Raw genomic sequence first — 22,104 nt, 5'->3', positions numbered from 1 at the left:
ACCGACGATGCACCTCAAACACATACACCGATAGTTTCGCAATCGTTGTCTTCAGCACTGCAACGCGACTCTCCCCCTCTACACAGCTACGCACCGTGTGCACCGAGTCCGCAAGCATCAACCCAGCCGACATCATCACATCGCGCATCCCTGTCGCCTGCACTCGGCCGCCCAATCCTCGGTCCCGTGGCCTGTCGCCGACTATCACGGTGACGCACCCGGAACTACTGCTGCGCTGGACGCATAGCTCGCAACACCAACCCCGTATAAGCCTTTGCATACAGCATGTATTCGCGCCCGAGGTAGCAGCCACATAGAGCGACCATAGCTTTCGGGAACGACATGGTGGAGCTCTCCGCGGGCGCCAGCATTGCGGTGAGCTGGCCCAGATGCGCAGACGAGTACAACATAGAAACCTGTACTGACAATACTAATCAGGTCGGAGTAATCGTCGGCCTCGCATCCACCTGCATCCAAAGCATCGGCTTGACCCTGCAGCGCAAATCACATCTGCTTGAGGAAGAGAAGGAGGACGACTATGAGCGGCGACCGCCCTATAAACGCCGGAGGTGGCAGGTTAGGATACTAAATTGTCTGGAGGAAGAGGCTTGTGCTGACTGGTATAGCTGGGCATGCTGATGTTCGTGGTGGCGAACATAGTGGGGAGCACCATCCAGATCACCACCCTACCGCTCCCTGTACTGTCGACTTTGCAAGCTGTATGCTCTCTAACTGCTTATAAGAAGCTCTGTGCTAATATGCGCAGTCCGGCCTCGTCTTTAACTCGATATGCGCTTCGGTCGTCTTGAGCGAGCCATTTACGAGGCATTCCCTAGCCGGTACTCTACTCGTTGCAGGAGGAGCCCTTCTTATCGGTATATTTGGAGCCATCAGCGAACCCTCCCATAACCTGGACCAGCTCCTACGGCTACTGGGCCGCACGCAATTTCTACTATGGATGTTTGGGACCCTTGTAATAGTGCTAGCCCTGATTATCGCCAACTGGTTCCTGAAGCGCATATATCCCCGACCTACACCACGCTTGAGGCTGGTCCGAGGCATCTTCTTTGGCTGTGTCAGTGGGATTCTCTCCGCCCATTCTCTCCTGATTGCAAAGAGTGCGGTTGAGCTCCTGGTTCGAACTATCATCGATCGCCATAACCAATTCAACCGTTGGGAATCTTGGATGATCCTCATTGGCCTCGTTACTTTCGCCTTGACCCAACTATACTATATGCACCGCGGATTAAAGCTTTGCAGCACAAGCGTTCTTTATCCTCTCATATTCTGCGTCTACAATGTCATCGCCATAATAGACGGGTTGATCTACTTCCACCAATCGGCCAGGTTATCGAATCTACACGCAGGCCTACTCTCCCTTGGAACAGCCATACTCTTGGCCGGAGTAGTATGTTTGAGTTGGCGCTTGGAGGAGAGCGACGAAGAACCCTCGTCACCGGTTGTAGGACGACATAAAGGCCACGTCCCCATACCACAAGCAGCTCTCACGCCTGGTATCGGTCTCGTCCACGGTATTCTTGAGGATGAGCCCACGTCCCCAGTCGATCTAGAAGAGCAGCAGCCCGGGCTCCACGGTGCTGTGGCCGAGCAACGAAAACGACAGAGCATCAACGAACGAACGCCACTGCTCGCTCGAGCACCAACCGGCCCCGCAGTTGCAGTCGCCCACTACGCAGACAAGAGGCCGTCATTAAGCACCAAGCAATCGCACAGCCCAAGCGCAAGCCCTTCAGCTCGCATACCACCAAGGAGACGGAGAATGACCATCTCGGAGGAAACGAACGAGATCTGGAACGAGCTCAACGATAGAGACACAGTCCCCTCTCCAATCAGACGCTCGGTAGACCTGGGACGAAGACCGCGCTCTGGCACCCTACCAGCGCGCCGCAAGAACAACTCAGGGACGTGGCTGAACCAGATGCGGAGGCGATCGTGGTTCGATGGTGCCGGGCTGGGCATCTCCCGCGATCGCAGCGTGTCGCGAGGGAAGAGACCTGTTGTCAGCGACGCGTCATTATTGGACCATCCGGATCCGGAGGACGAGGCGCACTCTGATACTGATGCGCCGCCAAGTCCTGATGCGAGGGCACGTGGTACTTGGCGGTTTGGGGAGAGAAGGCAGCAAGAGGGGCTAGGAGATTGGTTTAAGCTTAAATGGTGGCGGAAGAAGTGGAGGGATGGGGAAGAGGAGAACGAGCATGAGAGAGTATGAGATACCACTACGTTAGCATTTTCAGTATGTATGTTGCATGAGAAGGCTTGCATTAGCACCGGCGTGCAGCGCTGTCGAAAGTGACTATCATTGCAGTGCCAGCTTTATTACGAGACATTAACATCGATCATGAACCCGCTTGATGATTTTGAAGCACCAATCGCTAAACTGTCAACAACCACCCTGGGGCTTAAAGCATAGAAGTCTTGCTATAACTGGACTTCCTGAAAACTGGCTTGGTCATCGTCGTCGTCTTCTGCTGTGGGTGGTGGTGGCTTCTCTCTTGAGGGTAGACCTGCGTCGACTGCTTTCTCGTTCCTGTTCGCACGCTTCTCATCCTCACCGTCGCCTTCTGACTCGTCTCCTACAGGCTTGAGGTCCTCTGTCCTGACCTTCTGCTCCTCGGTCACTGCTTTTGGTTCCGGCGAGACTGATGGCGAAGGCGAAGTCGAAGTATCGCGTTTCTCGTCATCGTCCTTCGGCGGAGGTGGAGGCGGTGCTGCATTATCGTTTTCTCGCTCATGTGCTTGCCTGTCCGGCGTTGGCGGTGTGATCTCAGTCCTAGGGCTGGTGACTGATTGGGCTCCTTGCTGTTGCGACGGGTGTGATTGATTAGCTCCACCGCCCACTGATCGTAGTCGCGGGTCCGCATTCAGGTAGTAGCCTCGCACACCCACGATTCTTCCATCTCGCTTGCAGCCTTTTACCCAGTCTGGCACCACAACCGGAATATTGTTCTCCACAGCCTTCTCCCATGCAGGTCCCCTTCCTTCCGTGCACACAAAATGCGTAGTATCAATCCTCACGGTGTCCACAATCTTAGCACCGATCTCCTCCACGTCCCTTTGCAATGAATCGCGGAGCGAAGCGGGCATGTGCCCAGGTGTAATGGTGATACCTGACAGATCTGTCATCTTGTGTGTCTGCACCTTCAGCTTGTCGCTGCTAAAAGTGCCCGCGCTAGTCCTCAGTACCAAGTGGAATACGTATTCGGTGTCGACAGCTAATCCGCTGAGCTTGGTGCTGTGCACCTCGGTTGGTCTAGGTATCGTGCCCGCCTTGCTGCCATTCCTATACAAGGTCAAGCTTCGGAGTTCTGCCGTGGCGATATCTATGGGATCCCACTCGAGCACTACGGATGTCTGCGTGGCATTGCGGCAGCGCAGGACGGGCGCGGAGGGCTCGCGCTGGCCAAAGGTGCGGAATATGTTGGACTGGAGCGCGTGAAACTTGGCGGCCTCATCCGACTCTTTTTCAGCGTTGCGGGTGACCTCTATATCTACGATGCTACCGGAGGAAATGTCTGGCGGGAGGAGGATTGAGGGAAATTCGATCTGCGCGCGGGTGAGCTACGAGCCATGTGCAAGAGTGCGCCTGCGGAGGGGACAGCAGGCAATTGGGCTGGCAGCGCGTACGAGGCGTTTGTCTTCGGTCAGGAGCACGGCGACACCCGCGTCGACCTTGCCGACAGTGAGGGAGACAAGCATGGCGGGCGAGCGTGGGCGGGAACGTGGTCGATGTTTAGGAGACGTACTCGACCGAACATTCAAGCTCCCGTAGCTGCTGTAGTCGGGCGGAACCGCGCTAGGCCACGTGACGTGGCCGCCCTGGCAATCATCGTTCTTTCTTCCTCCCCTTTTACCTCCTCCAATGTACCTTTCTAGCTCCCTAATAATGGCTCGCACCGCCGCTCGTCCTGTATTTCCTGTCATTACGCTACCGCTTGACAATCCAGCTAAGCTAAACAATTTGTCCCGATGCGATCCTATATTGTTCCATCTTCTCCTGCAGGTGAGCGAACACTTCAGGACTCTGTTTCTGAGCTATACCGAGACCTGTCTACAGCCATTCTTCAAACATCTACCTGCGTCACTGTTGTCTCTTTTGCACACGTCATGGGTTTTACACATTATTGAAGAGGCCGACTTCGACATTAACCATGCTGCCAACTTGTTTGCCAACGGTACAATCGACGGGCACGGTCCCTACATCTCACCCATTCTGGTGGGTGGCGTGGATCCGTTCTTCGTTGTGGTTGGGCTCGTTGTCTTATACCAAGAGCTACTCAAAGCATCAATGCCGCAATGGAAGCCTTTATTAATACATGTCTTGAAGTCAAGACTATCACACTCTCGTCAACCGAATACTTCCGCATCGCAAGTACCCTCTCACTGTTGAATTTTATTATCAAATGCAATTGAAGTGCTCTTACAAAGGATATTGTACGCATCTGTCGCGCCTTCCTGGCACGACTTGGTCGGTGGCAGATAGAGCAACTTTTCGCTTTGAACGAGTTCCTGTTCCAAATTGGTGGTGGTTCAACTTCCACAGTATACAAACTTCTGGATACGAAGTACAGCAACTGGAAAACGCTGTCAGCCAGGTCCACCTATGCTCCAAATTACCTTCGAATCCTCAAACTCGATCCGCCACCATATGTTCTCAACCACAACTCTACTATGCACCATTTGGCAGGCTGCGCGTCCAATATTGTCTCGACGACCTACCCAGCAATCTCCAGGGCAAGGGCACGGAACCATCGCTGAGGCTCTGCTAAGACTAATGATGGAAGGGAACATTGCCACTATTTCGCAATCACGCCCTTTTGGCTGGGTACTATTTGGAAGCATCACCGAAGCATACCAGGTACCTCAATCGCAGTGGTGACCTGGCTTTAACGATCTTGGTATGTTCTTTTGGGACTACGACAAGCTTCAGAGTTGGGCCATCGCGCAATAACCGACTTTGCACTCCATGTTCAAAGATTTCGACAACCAGTGTCAACGAGCTTTGAGATCCGCATCTAGACCACCGCTACAGCTTCATCTGTGTGCCCGCTACTCATAATAGCAGCAAGCTCAGATGATCACTCGCTGGACACGCTCCCCAATATCGTGTTCTCTCGAAGGAAGGCTCTGGCAAGCTAACGATCTCAATCGCTACTCTCATTGGTTATCCGCAACTGGCTCTTCGGATCACATCATACAGTCAGTGACAGTGTACAATCAACGTAAAGAAGAGTTGGTTCATTTCAAGGGGCTGTAGATCCCACGACCCGTATTGAAGTGTCTCATAGGGTCACCACTCTTTCATGCAAGTGAAGCATGTAGGTATCTCTGCTTCCGCTCGTGTCGCTTTCTATTTGGTTTGATTTGGCTATACAGCCAAAGGGCTACCATGAAACTTCGGTAAGGTTCATGGTTTGCATATTTCGTGCGTCCAGCCAATGCAATCCAGCTAGTTATTCCAAGTCTATGCGAGGAAGGAAACATTCCTTTATCAAGAAGCTCAAGCGCTCATAGGCCTAGGGTGACGCGCAACCGGGTGCAACCTTTTTCCGCAGTTGCAGATCCCCAAGGGCGCAAGCGAATAGCTTGAGGGCGCATTAAGAGGTCGCATGGGTGTTATCGCCATGTACCTGCCGTTTTGAGGCCAACCGCATCGATGCCGTTCGTTGAAGGGTATATACCCGCATGTGGCTAATTGTAACACAGCGTTGACCAGGGTAGCTTCTCCACTCCAGATTGCTATCGATGGCAGTGGGGGACACGAGCTGCTGCACTTCATCTAGGCAAATGACCGACAATGGAGTTTTTCATCAACACTCACTGTTCCTGCGTCTCGGCTACTCGGCGGAAGAGCTCTCGTCTGCTTCAATAACCGTTTCTACCTTTCCTGACCCTCTACAATTGCACCTGAAGCCCCATGCTTCCCTCTCAAGCATCCAATTGAACCTCCACACCTTGTACGGTTATCTCCACGAAGGTAAGATGTTAGTGAAACGACTTGCCGCAGCCTTCGGTGCAGTCACTCTGGCCCAGGCACAGCTGTTCGGCAATACGACTATTTGGACCGCAGTTCCTACTCCTACGCCTACACCCACGCCTTGGAACGTAACACATTATGGCGGCAAGGTCAACATCACCAACAATCTCGCATTAACGCCACCAATGGGTTGGAGCTCCTGGAACAACTTTGGTCCGGACATCAACGAAACGGTCGTGCGCAACACAATCGATGCTATGGAGCGGCTAGGTCTGAAGGATGCAGGCTACATATACATCAATATAGACGACGGCTGGCAGCGCTACAAGGGCTCGCGAGAAGACCATCCGCTTGAAGTCGACCCGGCCAAGTTCCCTAACGGACTGAAAGCTGTCGCCGACTATGCCCACTCGAAGGGCTTCAAGCTCGGTATTTATAGTGGGCCGGGGGTGGACACCTGTGCTGGGTTTACAGGCTCAAAAGGCCATGCTGCTGAGGATGCAAAACTTTTCGCGTCTTGGGGAATCGACCACTTGAAATACGATGCTTGTTGTTCGCACGCAGACGAGCCCCAATCTGCAGTCCAGCAGGTCATGCTTGACATGAGCACTGCACTCATCGCCACGAATCGTTCCATCGTCTTCCACGCCTGCCACTGCGGCTGGGCCAACGTCTGGGAATGGGCCGCCGAAGAAGGCGCAAACCAATGGCGCATCGGCCAGGACATCTCCGACGACTTCAACTACCCGGGCAACCGCGAGAAATACTACTTCGACGTGCTCGACATGTTGGATCGTGGAAACGAAGTCGCAAAATGGACCGGGCCCGGCCACTGGAATGATTACGACATGTTGATTGTAGGCCTCGATGGGGAAAGCAAACAGCTTGTTGGCACAGGTCTGTCGGACCTCGAATACCGCACACACTTTTCCCTCTGGGCACTCGCCGCTTCACCGCTCCTCATCGGCGCAAATATCACCAAACTTTCTCCATATGACCTCCAAACCCTGACCAACAAGGAGATCATCGCCATAAACCAGGATCCGCTCGGGCAGCCCATTACCCTGCAGTGGTCGGCGCCAGACAATAAAACTCAGATCTATTCAAAGGGCATGCAGGACGAGAGCTTGGTCATTGCGCTGCTGAATCGTGGGACCGAGACAGCGAGTATCACGGTAAATATGCGGGCGCATTTGACGGTGCCGTGGGATGTGTATCGGGTGAGGGATCTATGGAAGAAGGTTGACAGAGGGCCGTATGACATCCCTTTTACCACGGAGGTGCAGGCGCATGAGGCGATGATTTTCAGGGTGTGGAAGGTAGCATGTACAGTAGGTTGTTGATGCGGGTATCAGTTTAGCTGGGCTGGAAATGAAAATTGTTTCAAGAATGTCTCGTTGGTCTTCTTAGCTCGTTGAGGTATCATAACGTCGAGTCTCTAATCTTTTCAAGGCACAGAAGGAAACCTTCGAATCAACACGCTCATCTCACAAACGTATTAACGGGTAGCTTGTACACGTCGATGGTCCAGTATGGCCTTCGAGTGCCTTCCCATTGCTTGCTTCCATGCAGGCCTGTAGGGACCTTGATGTCCTCCCACTCAGTATCGAACCCCGCCTCATGGAGGTCAATCTCCGAAACCTGCTTTTGGTTAGATTGTCCAAAAGTGATAATTACACATAGGATACGGTTCACCTTAGTGTATACGTCGTAACAGATCTGTCTGTCTGCGCCCAGACCGTTGTACCATCCAAACCTGCCCTCAGGCGCAAGAAGCTGAATGACATACTCGGATGAGAATTCTTTGAACGCGTCGTAGTCCTCAGCGAAGGTATCGTAGTAAATCGCATCCAACACAACCCCCTGCTCTACCAGCTTTGGCAGAACGTCTTGCCATCGTCCCTCATGTATAATGACATTCGGCTTGTCATACCAACCTTGCTCTCGCAATCGCTGGTGCACTTGCGGGTGACCCTCGATGATGTGGTGCTGCGCCGGCTCGTGCGTCTGGATTGCTGTGTCGACGATGCCCATACCATGTCCTACGTTCATAACCTTAAGACCGGGTTTAGGAATAAGAGTTTGTGCGTGTCTCTGCATGATCTCCGTCTCCCAATCCATCATCACGGCGTTGTCGCTCTCGTCGAATAAAATGTGCCCCCGGTAACGTAATTCACTTTTGAGATAGGCCAGATTGTCCTTGCTGACGTCGTCCAGTATTTCCTCGTCGACTGCTTCTTGCACCACTTGCACAGTCTCTTTGTCGACTTTCTGCTTCTTGACCGCGGGTTGCTCCTCAAGGATCTCATCATCATCCTCCACATCATCATCGCCACTCAATCCGAGCGCCTGCATCTTTGCAAAAAGAAGTTCAGCACGAACACCAGCCTCCACGATCTTCTCATAGATCTTCTTCTGGCCAAGGCGGTGCGCAACACATCCGGGTGTTTCATCTTCTTTGTTAAGATCGTTCCAGATAGCACCATTTTGCAACAACAAATCAACGGTTTGGACTGCGTCGCCGTCCGCCTCTTTCCCATCCTTTGCTTCTCCGCAAGACAGGATTGCCGCGTGGAGTGGTGAAGTTGCGGCTGTTGCTGTGGGGTCCTGGACATTTGCTGAGCCTTCCTTAAGCAAGACTTTGAGAGCTGGCAAGTCGTGGCGCTCTGCCGCGGAGATGATGCGCTTGGCGAGGAGGACGTCCTCTTCCGATACTTGAGCTGCCATTTTGAAGACTGAATTTGGGTGTTTGTCTGCGTTATAACGCGTGAGAGTTTTCGTGTGGGGTTAGAAAAGGTTTTGCAGGGATTAGTATCGATAGTAAAGACAAACGAGGTTATTTTTTAAGGCTACTGCCGGATTGGGATTAGAGTGCTCATCGGGACTGGAGCAATCGAGGCCGCTCTGAGAACACCCGATGCACATTACGTATGCGAAGGCTTGCCGGTACCGGGGCTCTCCCTTTTCTTGCGCAGCTAATGACTAGGCACATCTTTTGATTATAGGAGATTGTGTTCAATATTGATAATGAGAACGCTATGGCCTCCACCAAGAGACTACTGCTAGGTCTTTTACTGTCCGTACAGCTTCCCGCTCAAGCCAGCCTTGATAGACCCATCGAAGTCCTCCTTCTGCAATCCTAGTCTCTCGTTCCACAAGCCGCAAGGTCTGTGGTCACCCAAGCCCGCCTTTCCGGAGACGGCTGCTTGAATCAATGGGACAAATCCAGAGAAATCACCTGCTTTGATCTTGTTGAGACCTTCGGCGCGCAGCTCCGTCGAATCCAAGTGCTCAACCTTGTACTTCTCTCCAGTGATCTTCTCTGCTTTCTCCAGAAGCTCTTTCTGCGATGTCTCGAAGGAAGACACGTACACATACTGATTCTTCGTCTCTTCGGCCTGCTCGAGAACCTTGACTGTTGCAAGGCCGATTTGGCGGAGGTTGCTGGTCGAGAACGGAGTTGTGCCCTGGTCGATGAGTGCGGCAGTCTTAGTCTGAGCGTTGATCCCGAGAAATCCGACCTTGAGGCCCCAGTCTAGGATAAATCTGATTAGCAGATGTCCATGTTTGTTTTGGACCATGATGGCTCACCGAAAAATGGACCTGTAACAATGGTGGTTCGGCTGATCTCGCTCTCCTTGCTCTTGAGATACTCTTGGATATCAATCTTGCCTTTGAAAAGAGGGACCGCTTCCAAGGTACGCGGATCGGCGGTGTTAGAGCCGAATTCTGAAGGGATGTAGCGCTTGACGCCCGCGGCAATAGCTGCGTCAATGAGCTTGATCTGGGCGGCTAACGCTTCAGACGCGACAAGTGACACAATCGCATCTTGACCTTGGAAGGCAGATTTGAGAGAGTCAAAGGAGTCAAAGTTCGCGCGCACGACTTTGACGTTGTCGGGAAAGGTTTTGGTGGATTCTTCGCCTGCGAGGTCGTCAGTCAAGGCCAAATCTGGTCTCTGAGAGTATACTGACGGCTGAGGACTGTCACGTTGAAAGATGAGCTTGTCAGGAAGGCATCCAGGATTGAAGGCCCGAGATTCCCACCGGCCTGTTGAAGTTAGTTGGGGAAAGCAGGATGTGGGGCACCCATTGTACTTACCCCAATGATGATAACGTTCTTGATTGACATTTTGTAGGTTCGGAGACGAGTTTGAAGTTGTTTGAAAGGTAGTAGATTGCAGTTGAGAGTTCGTGAGTGTGCTTGCTGTTGATGTCGTTCAAGCTGGGAGAGATCGCTCCCTCTTATACCCCACTCAAATCAATGGTGATAAGTGTACAGGATCACGCAAGTGCCTGCAATGCCCCACAACGTCAACAATCGGTTCTTTAGTCATCTCGAATCTTCGAATCCGAAACGATGCTGATGAATGCTCGATGTAGGTCCGCACGAAAAGGAAGCCTACATTTTGTCGCCCCATCAGTCTACCGGACGGATGAGGCTGCTTGGGGGTGCTCACGGCCTAACAAACCACCGACAAAGGCTAGCTCTTTTAGGCAGTCCATCGTGAAGACTCGATTGGCTGACATGGCCGGTTGAAGCGGATCTAGCATAAGCTGCTCTGTAACAGGGCTCAGGCCCACCCAAAAGATGCTCCGATTGTGTGCACGCTAAGGAATGCCAAGGGCCGAGTTCGTAGCTGTAGGAGAGCAGTGATGTGGGAGCGTGTTGCAGATCCAATCAAGCTGGGCCACTCCGGCCTTAGCGCATGACTAACCTCGCGCGGAAAATCTCCGCCTGCTCTTCAATACATCAAATCTTCAAAACGTTTCCTCTCACGATTACTGTACGGTGTTTGTAATGTCGTGATGCCTTATCGCATAGCTCTATAGTTTTCCGCCATCATTTTATCTCACGGGTGGCTGAACGAACAGGTTGCGACTTCACCTTATCCATCTCCGACAGCTCCATCATCTCCGCCCGCGCTCCGACAACTTGACGCAGTGCCTGTACGCATGGCTTATTAAGAATCATAGCGATTTTACAGGAACGGTCGAAATGGTACGGACATTAGTTCGAGCCTATCACAAGTGGAGACTCCGTCTTCAAGTTTGCCTATGTGGTCGAAGTCTGAAGTACGTTATCGATACTTGCATACACGAATTCTGGGACTCAATCATCTGGACATCACATCACTCATCGTCTTTGATATTCAGCTTCTTCTCAATGATACCCCACCCCACTTCTCTAATTATATCAGCAGCTCCAGAGGGTCTTCACCATTCCACGCGCTGATCTCCCATCCCTCCTTGCCACAACTCATCCCCTGTTCATAAACACCAGGGATTTTCTCGATGGTCCAAACTACGCGCCGATCCTCACCGTTGATCTGGCGGATAGAATCGCTGACTTTTTCCAAAGCGTCGACAGTGTTTCGACCGCGCATCTTATTCCATGGAGTGAGGCAGGTGGAATAGCATTTAGACTTGGTGTTATGTCGGAAGTCTTCGATGTTGCTTATGATCATATTATATTTCTCGCGCGTGAGGCCGAGTGCGTCCGATTCCGGGGTATGTGGTGGGTAGATGGGGTTGCGAGAGCCAGATCTTACGGTGCGTAGCCGGCATCCGTTTTCGATTGTCTTGCGACATTTCAGTCTCCTGTTGTGCTCATAGTACTTCATGTTTACGCTACTTGAAGACTTCTCCTTCGACACCATGTCGAACAGCCTCGGCACCCACGATTCTCCAGAGGCAGGCTTGTTGATGATCGGCAAGCTATATTCCTTCTGCGGCCAAAGTTGGCCTCCGTAGACAAAGATTGTCACAAGATCTAATTGAAATGCCGCAGAGAACTCAAACTGGGGTACGCCTCACGGACAGCGCACGCGTCGCTCAGACTAAGATCTAGTCTCATCAGGGCCTCCGCTGCGCGAAATGACGAACTCAATTTCTTATTTAATACTTCAAGATGAAAGAAAGCGCGGCGCACGCTAAACCCCGACACCTCTGCAAGAATCCGACAGTACATCCATATGAACTACAGACCTTCTGATCTGATCGCGCAGTAGATGCAAGACCAACATGAATATAAACAGTTCAACACTGACGAAAATAGTCGAATACAATACCAGAAACCCAACGCTTGATGACGTGCTATAACGCTAGGACAAGACGAGAGATGAGACCATCATTGCCCTGACCTGACCAGCAGGATATCACTCGGGAGTACCCGCGGTTCCTGACTCGGCACAACAATGCTAACACATAGAAACACTGTAAATATGAGTCAATCGCTCCCAGATCAACAAGCCGTTTACTCAGGAACAGAGTCCAAGCCTCGGCAGAACCTACCAGGAGCACTTGAACGACCGTGCCTCATCTTCGACATCTTCGCAATCCGTCGAGCACGCTTCGCTTCCATCACCATCCTAGCCTCCACACACTTTAAGCGCCGTAGCAACTCGTCATCTTCATCGATCCACTCGAATATAGATAGTATCTCTGTACACATGGCCCGGAGTTCCTCGTCTGCTTCCAGACGGCCATAGAAAGCTAATTCATCCATAGCGTCAGCCACTCCACTCTCATAGTCAGTCGCTAGGCGGCGAAACATCAGATCAATCCAATTCTCTGTGTGTGGAAGGTAGCGCAATGCCCACATATGTTGGCATTCCGCAAGGAGAAGACCGTCTTCAAAGGCAGCTCGAATCACGCGGTCGAGCGACCAAAGATTCTGGCTCGTTGGCTTGTTTCCCAAGAAGGCAAGAGCTTGGTAGATTTCAATGATTTCGATCAGATTGCTCTCCATACCCTCGTAGCTCCCCTGCTCGATTTCAGCTTCGCGCCAGCGCAAGGCTTGTTCTAAACCATTGTAGCTTATACTAGCAGCGGGGAGGAGAGCTATATTAGGGAGGGCGGGGTCGATGTAAATATGTAGGATCGGCAGGAGCTCTCCCAGTTGAGTTGGGTTAAGTGTCGTCGTAATCGGCAGGTAGCCGGGGATGACAAGCATCGGCGAGATTATACGTGCCTGCGAAGTAGTAGCATGAGGAACAGGGGCGGTGTAGAACACCTCTGGTGGAGAGGATTGCAAAGGTTGGGGATGGCTAGCTGAAATCATGTCTGAGCAGACGTGAATGAGCTTAGTCTGAAGTTTGGGTTCGTGCTCTGGAAGCTGTAGGGGCCTTCGCGTTAGGTTGAACAAGATGAAAGACCAACCTGGGAAGGAGAGATTTTGTAGGGCGCCCCAGAAGCCTTACTTCACAGCGACCAGCTACTTTGTGAGGATAGACCCAATCAAAGACCCAGCAATAGCCTTGTTAGATGATGCACAATGTTTGATGCTAAGGTGAGAGTTCAAGCGAAGTCGAAATCAAGCGTCATCCAGCGGATCAAGCACAATGTTGAAGTGAACAATTTCAGGAGTGAAAGAACCATGACTCGTCTCCGTGATGATGTGTGCCCGATCATAATTTCTCTCTGCCCAAGCGTATCTACAACGACTCGGCTTTCACAAGCGGCGTCCCATGCTCGCCCTTCATGACTGCATTGATCCTTATCCTGTTACCCTTGTGTTCGACCAATGCGCAATCCACACCTACCACACCCGGACCAAGCACCGTTTTCAAGAAGCTGAACTCCAGTTACGCCGTTACGAAGGCGCCCTTCATCACCGACTGCAGCGAAAGACCAGCCCCAAAATGGTGTATCCCAAGTACTATCCGTAAGCTTGACCCAGGCGTCAGAATCCAGCCCCGCAGCCTCCCGTTGAGCTGCCATCATTATATTGCCCAGCCCTTCGTCTATCATACTCATCACCGCGCTGCCGTGACAGCTGGGTTGATAGCCTATAAGACCTGCCCGTATTTGAACAGCGATATCGTTCCCGCCACAACTGTGGAGCCAAGCGCAGGTTTCTGGGAGAGCCCCGCCCATTGCTGGATGCCGTCGTCGTTTTGTAGTCACTGCGCAGTTTTTACCGTAGGCTGTATCGCCGGCTCGTGGCCTTAGGGATCGGCGGCGCGGATAGACGTGCCAATTCGGATCGTCGAGGAAGGGTGTCGCCATTGAATGGTTGTAAAAGGCTCACGGAACTCGTCGGTCTTGCTCATCGCGCAGATGACAAATGTCGCTGGGATGAGAGGCGATGAACGGCTGATCGGATGCATCGTGGTATGTTTATCTAGTCTGTTCAGTGTTGACGGGCGATGCTTAACGGTGAGCGAGCGCAGCCACGCTCTCTCCGTTGGTGCACCCGCGTGCTTGGCAGCATCGCAGCATAGGCCTGCATCAAGGAATCTTCCCACGCCCGATGGGAGAGTGTTATTGTTTACGATTCTGGGCCGCAGTGATTCTTGCGCGTCAGCGAGCACTGTGATGCAGCCTCGACTCTGTTTGTTTACCCAATGCATGCAGGCGCAGCAACTCCTACTGTCCAGTCGAGCACACTCTTTCCTGGGCGCCTCCCAACACACCACGGCAAATTGATCTTGCACCAGCGCTTCGCTGCCTGAAAAGTTCAGGCAATCGCCAGTCGCGAGCCTTCCATTTCCAGGCACCTTCGCACGATCGCAAGTGGTAGCGCGGTCGTTGCCTGGCCGGCTCCTTTCGTTTAGTAGATGAGCTGACGTGCGGCGAGACAGCCCAGGACAAACACCTACAAAAGCCCGCGACGACCCCAAAACATCCCGCTTCATCCCCCTCCACCTTAATCAATTGTGCAGTTTCCGTCTGCCCCTTCTCCCGCACCCCTTCCTTCTTACTAGTATTGATATATAATCCAATTACACTCAATTGCACAATGGCCCCCAAAAAGGCCGCACCTTCCATCTCTGTTCGCCCTGACGCCCTCAGCGACGAGAAATGCATTATTACTGGCGAGATTGAGGGCTTCAAGCGCAAGGAGGCCGAGCAGATCCTCATCAATGCTGGTGCGACGATCGAGAAGAGCTTGAACAAGAAGGTCACGCTCGTTGTCCTTGGTGCGGATGCCGGCCCCCAGAAATTGGACAAGATTGAGAAGCTTGGTATTGAGACGAAAGACTGGAACGAGTTGATTGAGGAGATTAAGGGAGATGGCGGTGCTGCTCCGGCCATTGAGGATGAGGATGATGACGACGAGGACGAGGAGCCTGAGGAGGTAAGACGATGGCCCGGGTATACTCGAACACCTAGACAGGGTGTTTGTGACAATGCAGATGTTCTAACTCTGTCAGGAGCCCAAGCCAAAGAAGAAGGCCGCTCCCAAAGAGAAGGCAGTTCCAAAACCTAAGGCCAACACCAAGGCCAAGGCCGACCCAGCACCAGCAGCCAAACCCACATCAAGCGGCTCTGGCGACGACTTCCTCTCTGGCAAGCATGTGATCATCACCGGAACCATACCAGGCCACGATCGCAAGGACGCTCAAGCTATCTTAGAGAAGGAAGGTGCCATCTTCGAAAAGTCACTCAACAAGAAGGTCGAGCTCGTCGTCCTCGGCGGTAATCCAGGCCCTGACAAGCTGGAGAAAATCAAGGATCTCGGTGCTGAAACCATCGAGTGGAAAGAGGTCGCAGCGAAGCTCGGCCTTGAGCTTGCTCCCGAGAAGAAGGTCGCCAATGTCGAGGCGGGTGGTGCACCGGACTCTGTCGAAGGGAAGACAGTCTTAATCACTGGGGAAATCGACGGCCTCACCCGCAGTGCAGCGCAAAAGGTTCTCGAGGGTGTTGGAGCCAAGTTCGCTAAGACTTTGAACAAATCTGTCGAGCTTGTTGTCCTCGGAGCCAACGCAGGCCCTGACAAACTGAACAAGATCGCCGACCAAGGAATACCTACTGTCGAATGGTCTGACCTCATTGAGAAGCTGGGCATCGACTTAGAGGCTAGCGAGCCTCCCAAGAAGAAGGCGAAGAAAAATTGAGGATATTCTCTTAGGGATTTCGCATTCTTATCTATACCTTTCGTTCACATGCCGCCTATGAGGAATATATCTAAGAGCGGGAGGATGGACCACCTTTCTCGGATGGGGTGGGAAATTTCCGCGAGTATATCTGTGACGTACCCTTCAAAATTAGCCACATTTTCGACTATCTCTTGGCCGAGTTCATCTTTGGTTGTATGCTTGCATTTCTAGATAAATCGCCCGCCAGGTCCGGCTCTCTATTCTCCTTTCATTCTCTCAATCCTTTTTCGATAATCGATGAATACCATGTACTGTACAAGCTGGTATATAACATCGGCATGCCAGGAGAACATCCACATACGACCATAGGACACTGAATACTAGGCTTCCCGTCCGCTCAGCCATATATAAGCAGTGCACCGGCGGATTAGTACTCGGGTTCGTGAGAACCGTGGAATCCCCGCTGTTGTATGTTTTTGTCAATTCTTGGCTGGCGTGGGTCCACTTGTCGATTTGAACAGTGTGAGCCGTGTCTATCTGGGTGGGTGACCACCAATATACTTGCTTCACAACGCGAGCGACTCGCCTAGACTCCACATCACCTTTCTATATCGTGCTTAGCACAAAAACTTCCTATGTTCTCCCCATAGTGCTGAATCCCCCATCCCGCGGAGTGTTGGACAAAGAAGTTTGCTATGCCACCCTTCGTGCAAGCTGTACGCCACTTGAAGCTATGGAGCTTGCCACATCATAGCCGGCTGTGGCCGCGAAGGTTTTTTGGCGAGTTTGACATATGCTAAGATGGTTGGTCGGTGGTCGGGCGCCGAACGAGATCGAAACGTAGAAATAGGCTAGGGAGAGGGAGTCTTGGACATGAAGTGGCTAGAGTTGATCTGGGTGCATATCCTACTATAGTCCTGCAATACGAGACAGCCGTTTGTATAACGATCCATTATAGTAGCTGTTGATGAAGGGTAACGCTCTCGGTCAGCGCAAAGTCTGCAAGACTCGAATCAAACGGTCTGAATTAACACATTGCCGGTTACTTGCTCTAGATCGTAAAGATGGTGGAGATATTCAAATCCTCAGCATCTCCTTACTCTTTCTTATCCCTTTCGACCTTGTTATCTCTCTTTCAAGACAATTCTTCAAACACCGCTCTATCAGCCTGGGGTCGCTCTCCATTAACCTCGCATCCACACTGAAATGTGTGCTATATCTTTTCAAACAGCTTTTCTCGCTCCCGGTTTCCTTTTGAAAGACGTGCTCCAAGAACGCATATGAATCATCAACATTCTTATAGCAGCCAGTACAAGCGAACGATGCTTTCTCCTCGTTTTTCTGGCTCTGAGAAAGTGTGTGCGACTCAAAAAGTATGCGATGGTACTTCGGCAGGCCGGAGTGCGCTGCAACGGACACGATCGCCTTGCAGTACGGACACTTCTCTCGGTCGTCGTAGCGATCATGCTGGTTCACTTTGCGCGTGTGAAGCTTGCTGACATGACTGGTCCGTTGGTCTTTCTGCAGCTGCAATGCGAGAGGGCAGAATTGGACTGAGAAGCGGGGAGGCGGAAGGTATGGCTCTATGTTCCGGGGTGAGAGGCGTGATATTTGGTCTTTGAGCGCGTCGAGGCAGGTGCGACGGACTCCTCTTGCCGCTCGAAGGACTTCAAAATGCGGTATCGGGTTCAGGTAGCGGGAGTGGACGGTGTCTAGTAGAGGCATGCAGACTTCTTGCTGGAGGCGAAGAAGCTGTGCTGAGAGGATAGTGTGGCAGGCCGCTTCGGAAGTGAGCATGTGTTGACGATCTGAGGAATTGAAACCCACCGTCTCCTTTGTCGAACTTCTGACCGAACTTCCGCTGGCCATCTTGGATGGCCTGTTGTACTTGACTTCCTAGGCGTAATGAACGACCCAGAGAATCTTCTTTATTGCTCCCAGCGATGCACCCCCAGGTTGACCGCCTTGGTTGATTCTTCGTCATCCATCGCTCGTAGGCTTCATGGGCGTTCTGAAACTCGCGATCGATGTCCCAGAGTAGGAACGAGGTCCACGTATCCTCCAGCCAAGATTCGGAACGTGTGGATGTGGAGCTTGTGGAATTAGAGGTGACAGTTTTCCTAGACATCGTCGCGGGTGACAATTTCGAATTATGACACAAATCGTTTGATGTCCAGAGTTTCCGTCCTCGGATTCAATCGACGAGAAGACTTCAATCGAAGAGACTAGTTCGTCGAGTAATGGGTTGGAATGCAGTCAGGATTGGTTTTGAGGCATAAGTATGATGGCCACCGCAACTTAAGATTTGGGTGAGAGTACAGCGACTTCACATTTGTCGCGTCGGTACTTGCAAACAAGTGCCGGGTAAATCCCTCAGGCCTTGGGGGCCGGTCACCGACAATTGAATGGGGGTGAAGCCGCCAAAAAAACTTGGTCCGGGCGATCATGCGGCTGATGCGCGCCGGGGTGAGTTGGCAATGCCATTTCGTCACGGTACTGTGTAGCCTGGTCCATGGGCGGATAGCTACCGAGCCGTATAAGGCCATATTCGCGTACAATAACGTGTTGTGGACTAGGCGTGGTGAACGAAATGGGCGCGATCTTCGCGATCGCGATCGCGTTGGGGCCTTTCTAGGACGGGGCTTGCTAGAGCTGTCAAGATCACGAAAACAGGTTCTATAGACGAGGATGCGGATAGTAGGAGCATCCCTGTTTCGAAGTCCAAAGTGTGCGGAAGGCAGACGGAGAGACCAAGGTTGTTCTAGCATGCTCGAACGTACATAGGCAGTGGCCCATGGTCGTCGCGTGCTTTGCGCCACCCTTTGAACGCCTTTCAGTATGTTGCGGCGTAGGCCCGAGGCAAGCCATGCTCCCATCAATTCGATGATCCGATGTTCCCACCCGGATAGAAGAACAATTCCCCGAGTGTCGCGTGCGTGCCTGTGCACGATGGGAGCATGACAAAGACCCCAACGTCGAACCGCGGCCCCAGAAGCTGCCCCACCATCCCGCCCGGAGGGTCGAGCACTGCGAACTTCTGCACTGCGCATCTGGCAAGCCCAAACCACCTTAAGAACGTGAAGAGCTTTCGGCGCACCGGCTTCAGTCTCACTCCATACATCTGAGCTCCCTTCGCGCATTGCAACGCATTTCATCATGTCCCACACGCACTCACATGACGCCGCGTCACATTCGCATGCCGGCGGAGACCACGGCCACACACACGAGATACTGGACGGACCAGGAAGTTTCATCGGGCGCGAAATGCCAATCATAGAAGGCCGCAACTGGGAGGACAGGTCCTTCACCATTGGTATTGGAGGGTACGCTTTCCTCATACCCTTACATTTCTTTCTACAGCCATGATAAGCTTCCGAATACTAGAGACTAAGTCCAGAAAAGTCCCGTAGGCTCCGGCAAAACAGCCCTCATGCTCGCCCTCTGCAAAGCTCTCCGCACACGCTTCTCCATCGCCGCCGTAACAAACGACATCTTCACCCGCGAAGACTGCGAGTTTCTCACCAAGAACAATGCTCTCCCTGCTGAACGCATCGTTGCTGTTGAGACAGGTGGATGCCCCCACGCTGCTGTTCGCGAAGACATCTCTACCAACCTCCTCACCCTGACGCAGCTCCACCACAAGTTCGACACCGACCTCCTGTTGATTGAGTCTGGCGGGGACAACCTTGCTGCGAACTACTCGCGCGAGCTCGCAGACTTCATCATCTACGTTATCGATGTATCGGGCGGCGACAAGATTCCGCGCAAGGGCGGTCCGGGCATCACGCAGAGCGATCTTCTGATCGTAAACAAGTGCGATTTGGCCGAGGCTGTGGGTGCAGATTTGGGCATCATGGAGAGAGATAGCAGGAGGATGCGGGAGGGTGGACCGACCATCTTTGCGGTCATCAAGAGGGATGAGGGGCTTAAGAATATCGTAGATTTGATACTGAGCGCATGGAAAGCGAGTGGTGCGAGTCAAGCGCGGAAGGACAAGTTTGAGCCTGTGGTAATGGAGTAGCTCAGATACGAACGTGCTTAGGCCAAAGATACCTTGTATTTCCGATACAATAATGTACATCTTAGCTTTCCAACATCTATTGCGCCACCGGACGCAAATGCCCTTCTGAATCGTACTTTGCCTTGAAGAACGTGTAACTCAATGTCACCGTCTCGATGCCTTTCATGTTGATGTCACTCGCAAACTCGGGATCGATGTAGAAGAATACGGGCATGTCCACCGTCTCCCCCGCATTCAGCCTCTGCTCCTCAAAGCAAAAGCACTGAATCTTTGAAAAGTACGGTGCCACTTGGCCGGGAGTCACACTGTAAGTAGCCACGCCAATGATATCCTCTTTCGACGTATTGGTCGCAGTGTAGAAGGCTAGGGCCGTCTCGCCGGGTAGAACACGAACTTCACGCTGCTGTGGTACGAACTTCCACGGGAGAACGTCTGATGTGGAGCCATTGAAGGTTATACGGATACGTGGGTGGTCTTCCACTGGGCGGAGGCGTTCGGAGGGGTCGCGGGAGTCGTCGCCGTGGGCTGCAGACTTTATGGGTTGGCCGCCCCAGCCAGTGGTTTGGCAGATCTGAAGCAAATTAGAAAGACATATCTGACGTAAGAGTAAGGCCTGATACCATTTTGTACATGGGGACGGAGCCGTAGGATAGGGCAACCGTGCCGAGAATTATACTGAAGACGTAGTTCCTGCCTCAGTGTGAGCGGAGCCGCCATTGATGCGTGGTATGAGCGTGCGGTACATCGTTGTCCTGTTCTTCTCCTTATATTGTTGGCGAACCTCATCCATGGAGGGCGCAACACCCTGTCTTGTCTTTCTCGTGGTGTTCAGACATCTTCGCGGTCGTAGGACATTGGCATTCGTTGGTCGGGAAGCGCGAGGGAGCAATCGGGAGCAGGACGAGCAGGTCCAGTACTCTATCAGTCGCGGGGCCTGGCGTATGGAAGATGGGACAGACATTGTGAGGTCGGCAGTGAGGAGCAATGGCGGTGGTGCGTTGACCGGATCGCAAAGCTCAGTCTGTCGGGCTTCTCAGGCGTTGATTGGCCAGCGAACGGAGGTTCTCGGGGTTTAGCGTTGCGACCAGAACTTTTGGTCTTTCATCAACGTCATCTCCACGGGACTCCTCTTTTCCCTCATAATCCACGCAGCCCAGAAAGATGACGGAGATCGAATGCGGCGTCTGCAACAGCGCACCCAAAAAATACAAATGTCCCACATGCGCACTCCCCTAGTAAGCCGCTTCTTTGTCCTCTCATGTTAACTGGTATGTTCACTAACATGTCCTAGCTGCTCAATACCATGCTTCAAGGAACACAAGCGCACACACCCCGAAGGCGCTTCAGCACCTCCCGTGCCACCACCGGCTCCTGACATCCCAAATCCAATCGCAGCTCCCGAATCAATCCCGACGTACCTGCGTGCAAAGAGAGATTTCTCCCGCCTTGCCACAGACATACAATTCCAAGCGCTCCTCAAATCATATCCGACTTTACTTTCGACCCTGCAACGAGTATATGCTGCGACGATCGAGCCAGATCCTAAAGATGCGCCGCGAATGAGGGGGACGAGGGGACGAGGGGCATTTAGAGGACGGGGTGGCAGAGGCCGAGGGAGAGGTGGTAGGGGTGGAGGTGATCAAATACCGTGGACTCCAAAAAAAGGAAATAACGATGCGCTGAGGATTTTGAAGAGCTTGCGAGAGGGAAACGAAGCAGATGAGGGTCTTGGAGAGTTTGTGCGGCTGGTGGAGGAGATATACGGCGATGCGAAGAAGCCGGCAGACAGGGAGGCAATGGATACGTTTTGAACTTTTATGATGAACACGAGCCAAGCACTGTTGCTATGGAGCCTGGAATAGCCACGGGAGTACTTATGGTACGTGTAGTATCTCAAGGTTTGTTGAATGAGCTGATATGACGTCTACTAGCTGGTGGCGGAATCCCAAGGTCATGCTTGGAAAGCCCCTTGGAAAGCTGATCTCTATAACTTTAATCCAGCTCCTTGGATCTACGTCCTGCACAAAAGAAATTGCGCAGGACAGGAATCAGAATTGTGATGCAGTCACTGAGAGTCGATTGGAAACAGGTCATCGGACGGCGGCGTCCTTCGCCAACTGACTCAATCGATGCTAGTAAGTCGAAAGGATTAAAGGCCTCGACGTTGACTGTGGAAAGAGCAGAATAGGCTAGTCACGCTACGAGGAGATCATCCGCAACGAGCGCTATGTTGTAGTTGCGTCGCCGTTTGGGTCAACGAGA

General features: G+C 52.4%; 9 protein-coding genes across 9 annotated transcripts; 4 read left to right on the top strand and 5 right to left on the bottom strand.

Annotated features, from left to right (window-relative positions):
- Positions 1-342: 342 nt before the first annotated feature.
- Positions 343-2,233, top strand: N0V89_004046 (uncharacterized protein; the record flags this gene model as incomplete). The annotated part of the gene is made up of 4 exons (XM_056212838.1): positions 343-375; positions 439-576; positions 627-719; positions 767-2,233. 4 exons carry the CDS (start codon positions 343-345, stop codon positions 2,231-2,233), a joined length of 1,731 nt encoding a protein of 576 aa, XP_056073146.1.
- Positions 2,234-2,442: 209 nt separating this feature from the next.
- Positions 2,443-3,720, bottom strand: N0V89_004045 (uncharacterized protein; the record flags this gene model as incomplete). The annotated part of the gene is made up of 2 exons (XM_056212837.1): positions 2,443-3,567; positions 3,649-3,720. 2 exons carry the CDS (start codon positions 3,718-3,720, stop codon positions 2,443-2,445), a joined length of 1,197 nt encoding a protein of 398 aa, XP_056073145.1.
- A 2,088-nt stretch (positions 3,721-5,808) lies between these two features.
- Positions 5,809-7,341, top strand: N0V89_004044 (uncharacterized protein; the record flags this gene model as incomplete). The annotated part of the gene is made up of 1 exon (XM_056212836.1): positions 5,809-7,341. The coding sequence occupies one exon, from the start codon at positions 5,809-5,811 to the stop codon at positions 7,339-7,341; it is 1,533 nt and encodes a 510-aa protein (XP_056073144.1).
- Positions 7,342-7,480: 139 nt separating this feature from the next.
- Positions 7,481-8,725, bottom strand: RMT2 (Arginine N-methyltransferase 2; the record flags this gene model as incomplete). The annotated part of the gene is made up of 2 exons (XM_056212835.1): positions 7,481-7,639; positions 7,694-8,725. 2 exons carry the CDS (start codon positions 8,723-8,725, stop codon positions 7,481-7,483), a joined length of 1,191 nt encoding a protein of 396 aa, XP_056073143.1.
- A 344-nt stretch (positions 8,726-9,069) lies between these two features.
- On the bottom strand, positions 9,070-10,129 carry N0V89_004042 (uncharacterized protein; the record flags this gene model as incomplete). The annotated part of the gene is made up of 4 exons (XM_056212834.1): positions 9,070-9,533; positions 9,590-9,922; positions 9,973-10,048; positions 10,100-10,129. The coding sequence occupies 4 exons, from the start codon at positions 10,127-10,129 to the stop codon at positions 9,070-9,072; spliced, it is 903 nt and encodes a 300-aa protein (XP_056073142.1).
- A 1,060-nt stretch (positions 10,130-11,189) lies between these two features.
- On the bottom strand, positions 11,190-12,952 carry N0V89_004041 (uncharacterized protein; the record flags this gene model as incomplete). The annotated part of the gene is made up of 2 exons (XM_056212833.1): positions 11,190-11,743; positions 12,292-12,952. 2 exons carry the CDS (start codon positions 12,950-12,952, stop codon positions 11,190-11,192), a joined length of 1,215 nt encoding a protein of 404 aa, XP_056073141.1.
- Positions 12,953-14,740: 1,788 nt separating this feature from the next.
- On the top strand, positions 14,741-15,839 carry N0V89_004040 (uncharacterized protein; the record flags this gene model as incomplete). The annotated part of the gene is made up of 2 exons (XM_056212832.1): positions 14,741-15,079; positions 15,156-15,839. The coding sequence occupies 2 exons, from the start codon at positions 14,741-14,743 to the stop codon at positions 15,837-15,839; spliced, it is 1,023 nt and encodes a 340-aa protein (XP_056073140.1).
- A 3,138-nt stretch (positions 15,840-18,977) lies between these two features.
- N0V89_004039 (uncharacterized protein) lies at positions 18,978-19,842 on the top strand (the record flags this gene model as incomplete). The annotated part of the gene is made up of 2 exons (XM_056212831.1): positions 18,978-19,144; positions 19,224-19,842. The coding sequence occupies 2 exons, from the start codon at positions 18,978-18,980 to the stop codon at positions 19,840-19,842; spliced, it is 786 nt and encodes a 261-aa protein (XP_056073139.1).
- Positions 19,843-19,918: 76 nt separating this feature from the next.
- Positions 19,919-20,632, bottom strand: COX11 (Cytochrome c oxidase assembly protein cox11, mitochondrial; the record flags this gene model as incomplete). The annotated part of the gene is made up of 3 exons (XM_056212830.1): positions 19,919-20,413; positions 20,463-20,532; positions 20,586-20,632. The coding sequence occupies 3 exons, from the start codon at positions 20,630-20,632 to the stop codon at positions 19,919-19,921; spliced, it is 612 nt and encodes a 203-aa protein (XP_056073138.1).
- Between the last annotated feature and the right edge of the window lie 1,472 nt (positions 20,633-22,104).

This window comes from Didymosphaeria variabile, assembly GCF_027946475.1.
Source record: "Didymosphaeria variabile strain IMI 356815 chromosome Unknown scaffold_3, whole genome shotgun sequence".
NCBI lineage: Eukaryota > Fungi > Ascomycota > Dothideomycetes > Pleosporales > Didymosphaeriaceae > Didymosphaeria > Didymosphaeria variabile.
The sequence above is the reverse complement of the archived record's forward strand: the minus strand, read 5'-3'. Positions and strand labels throughout refer to the sequence as shown.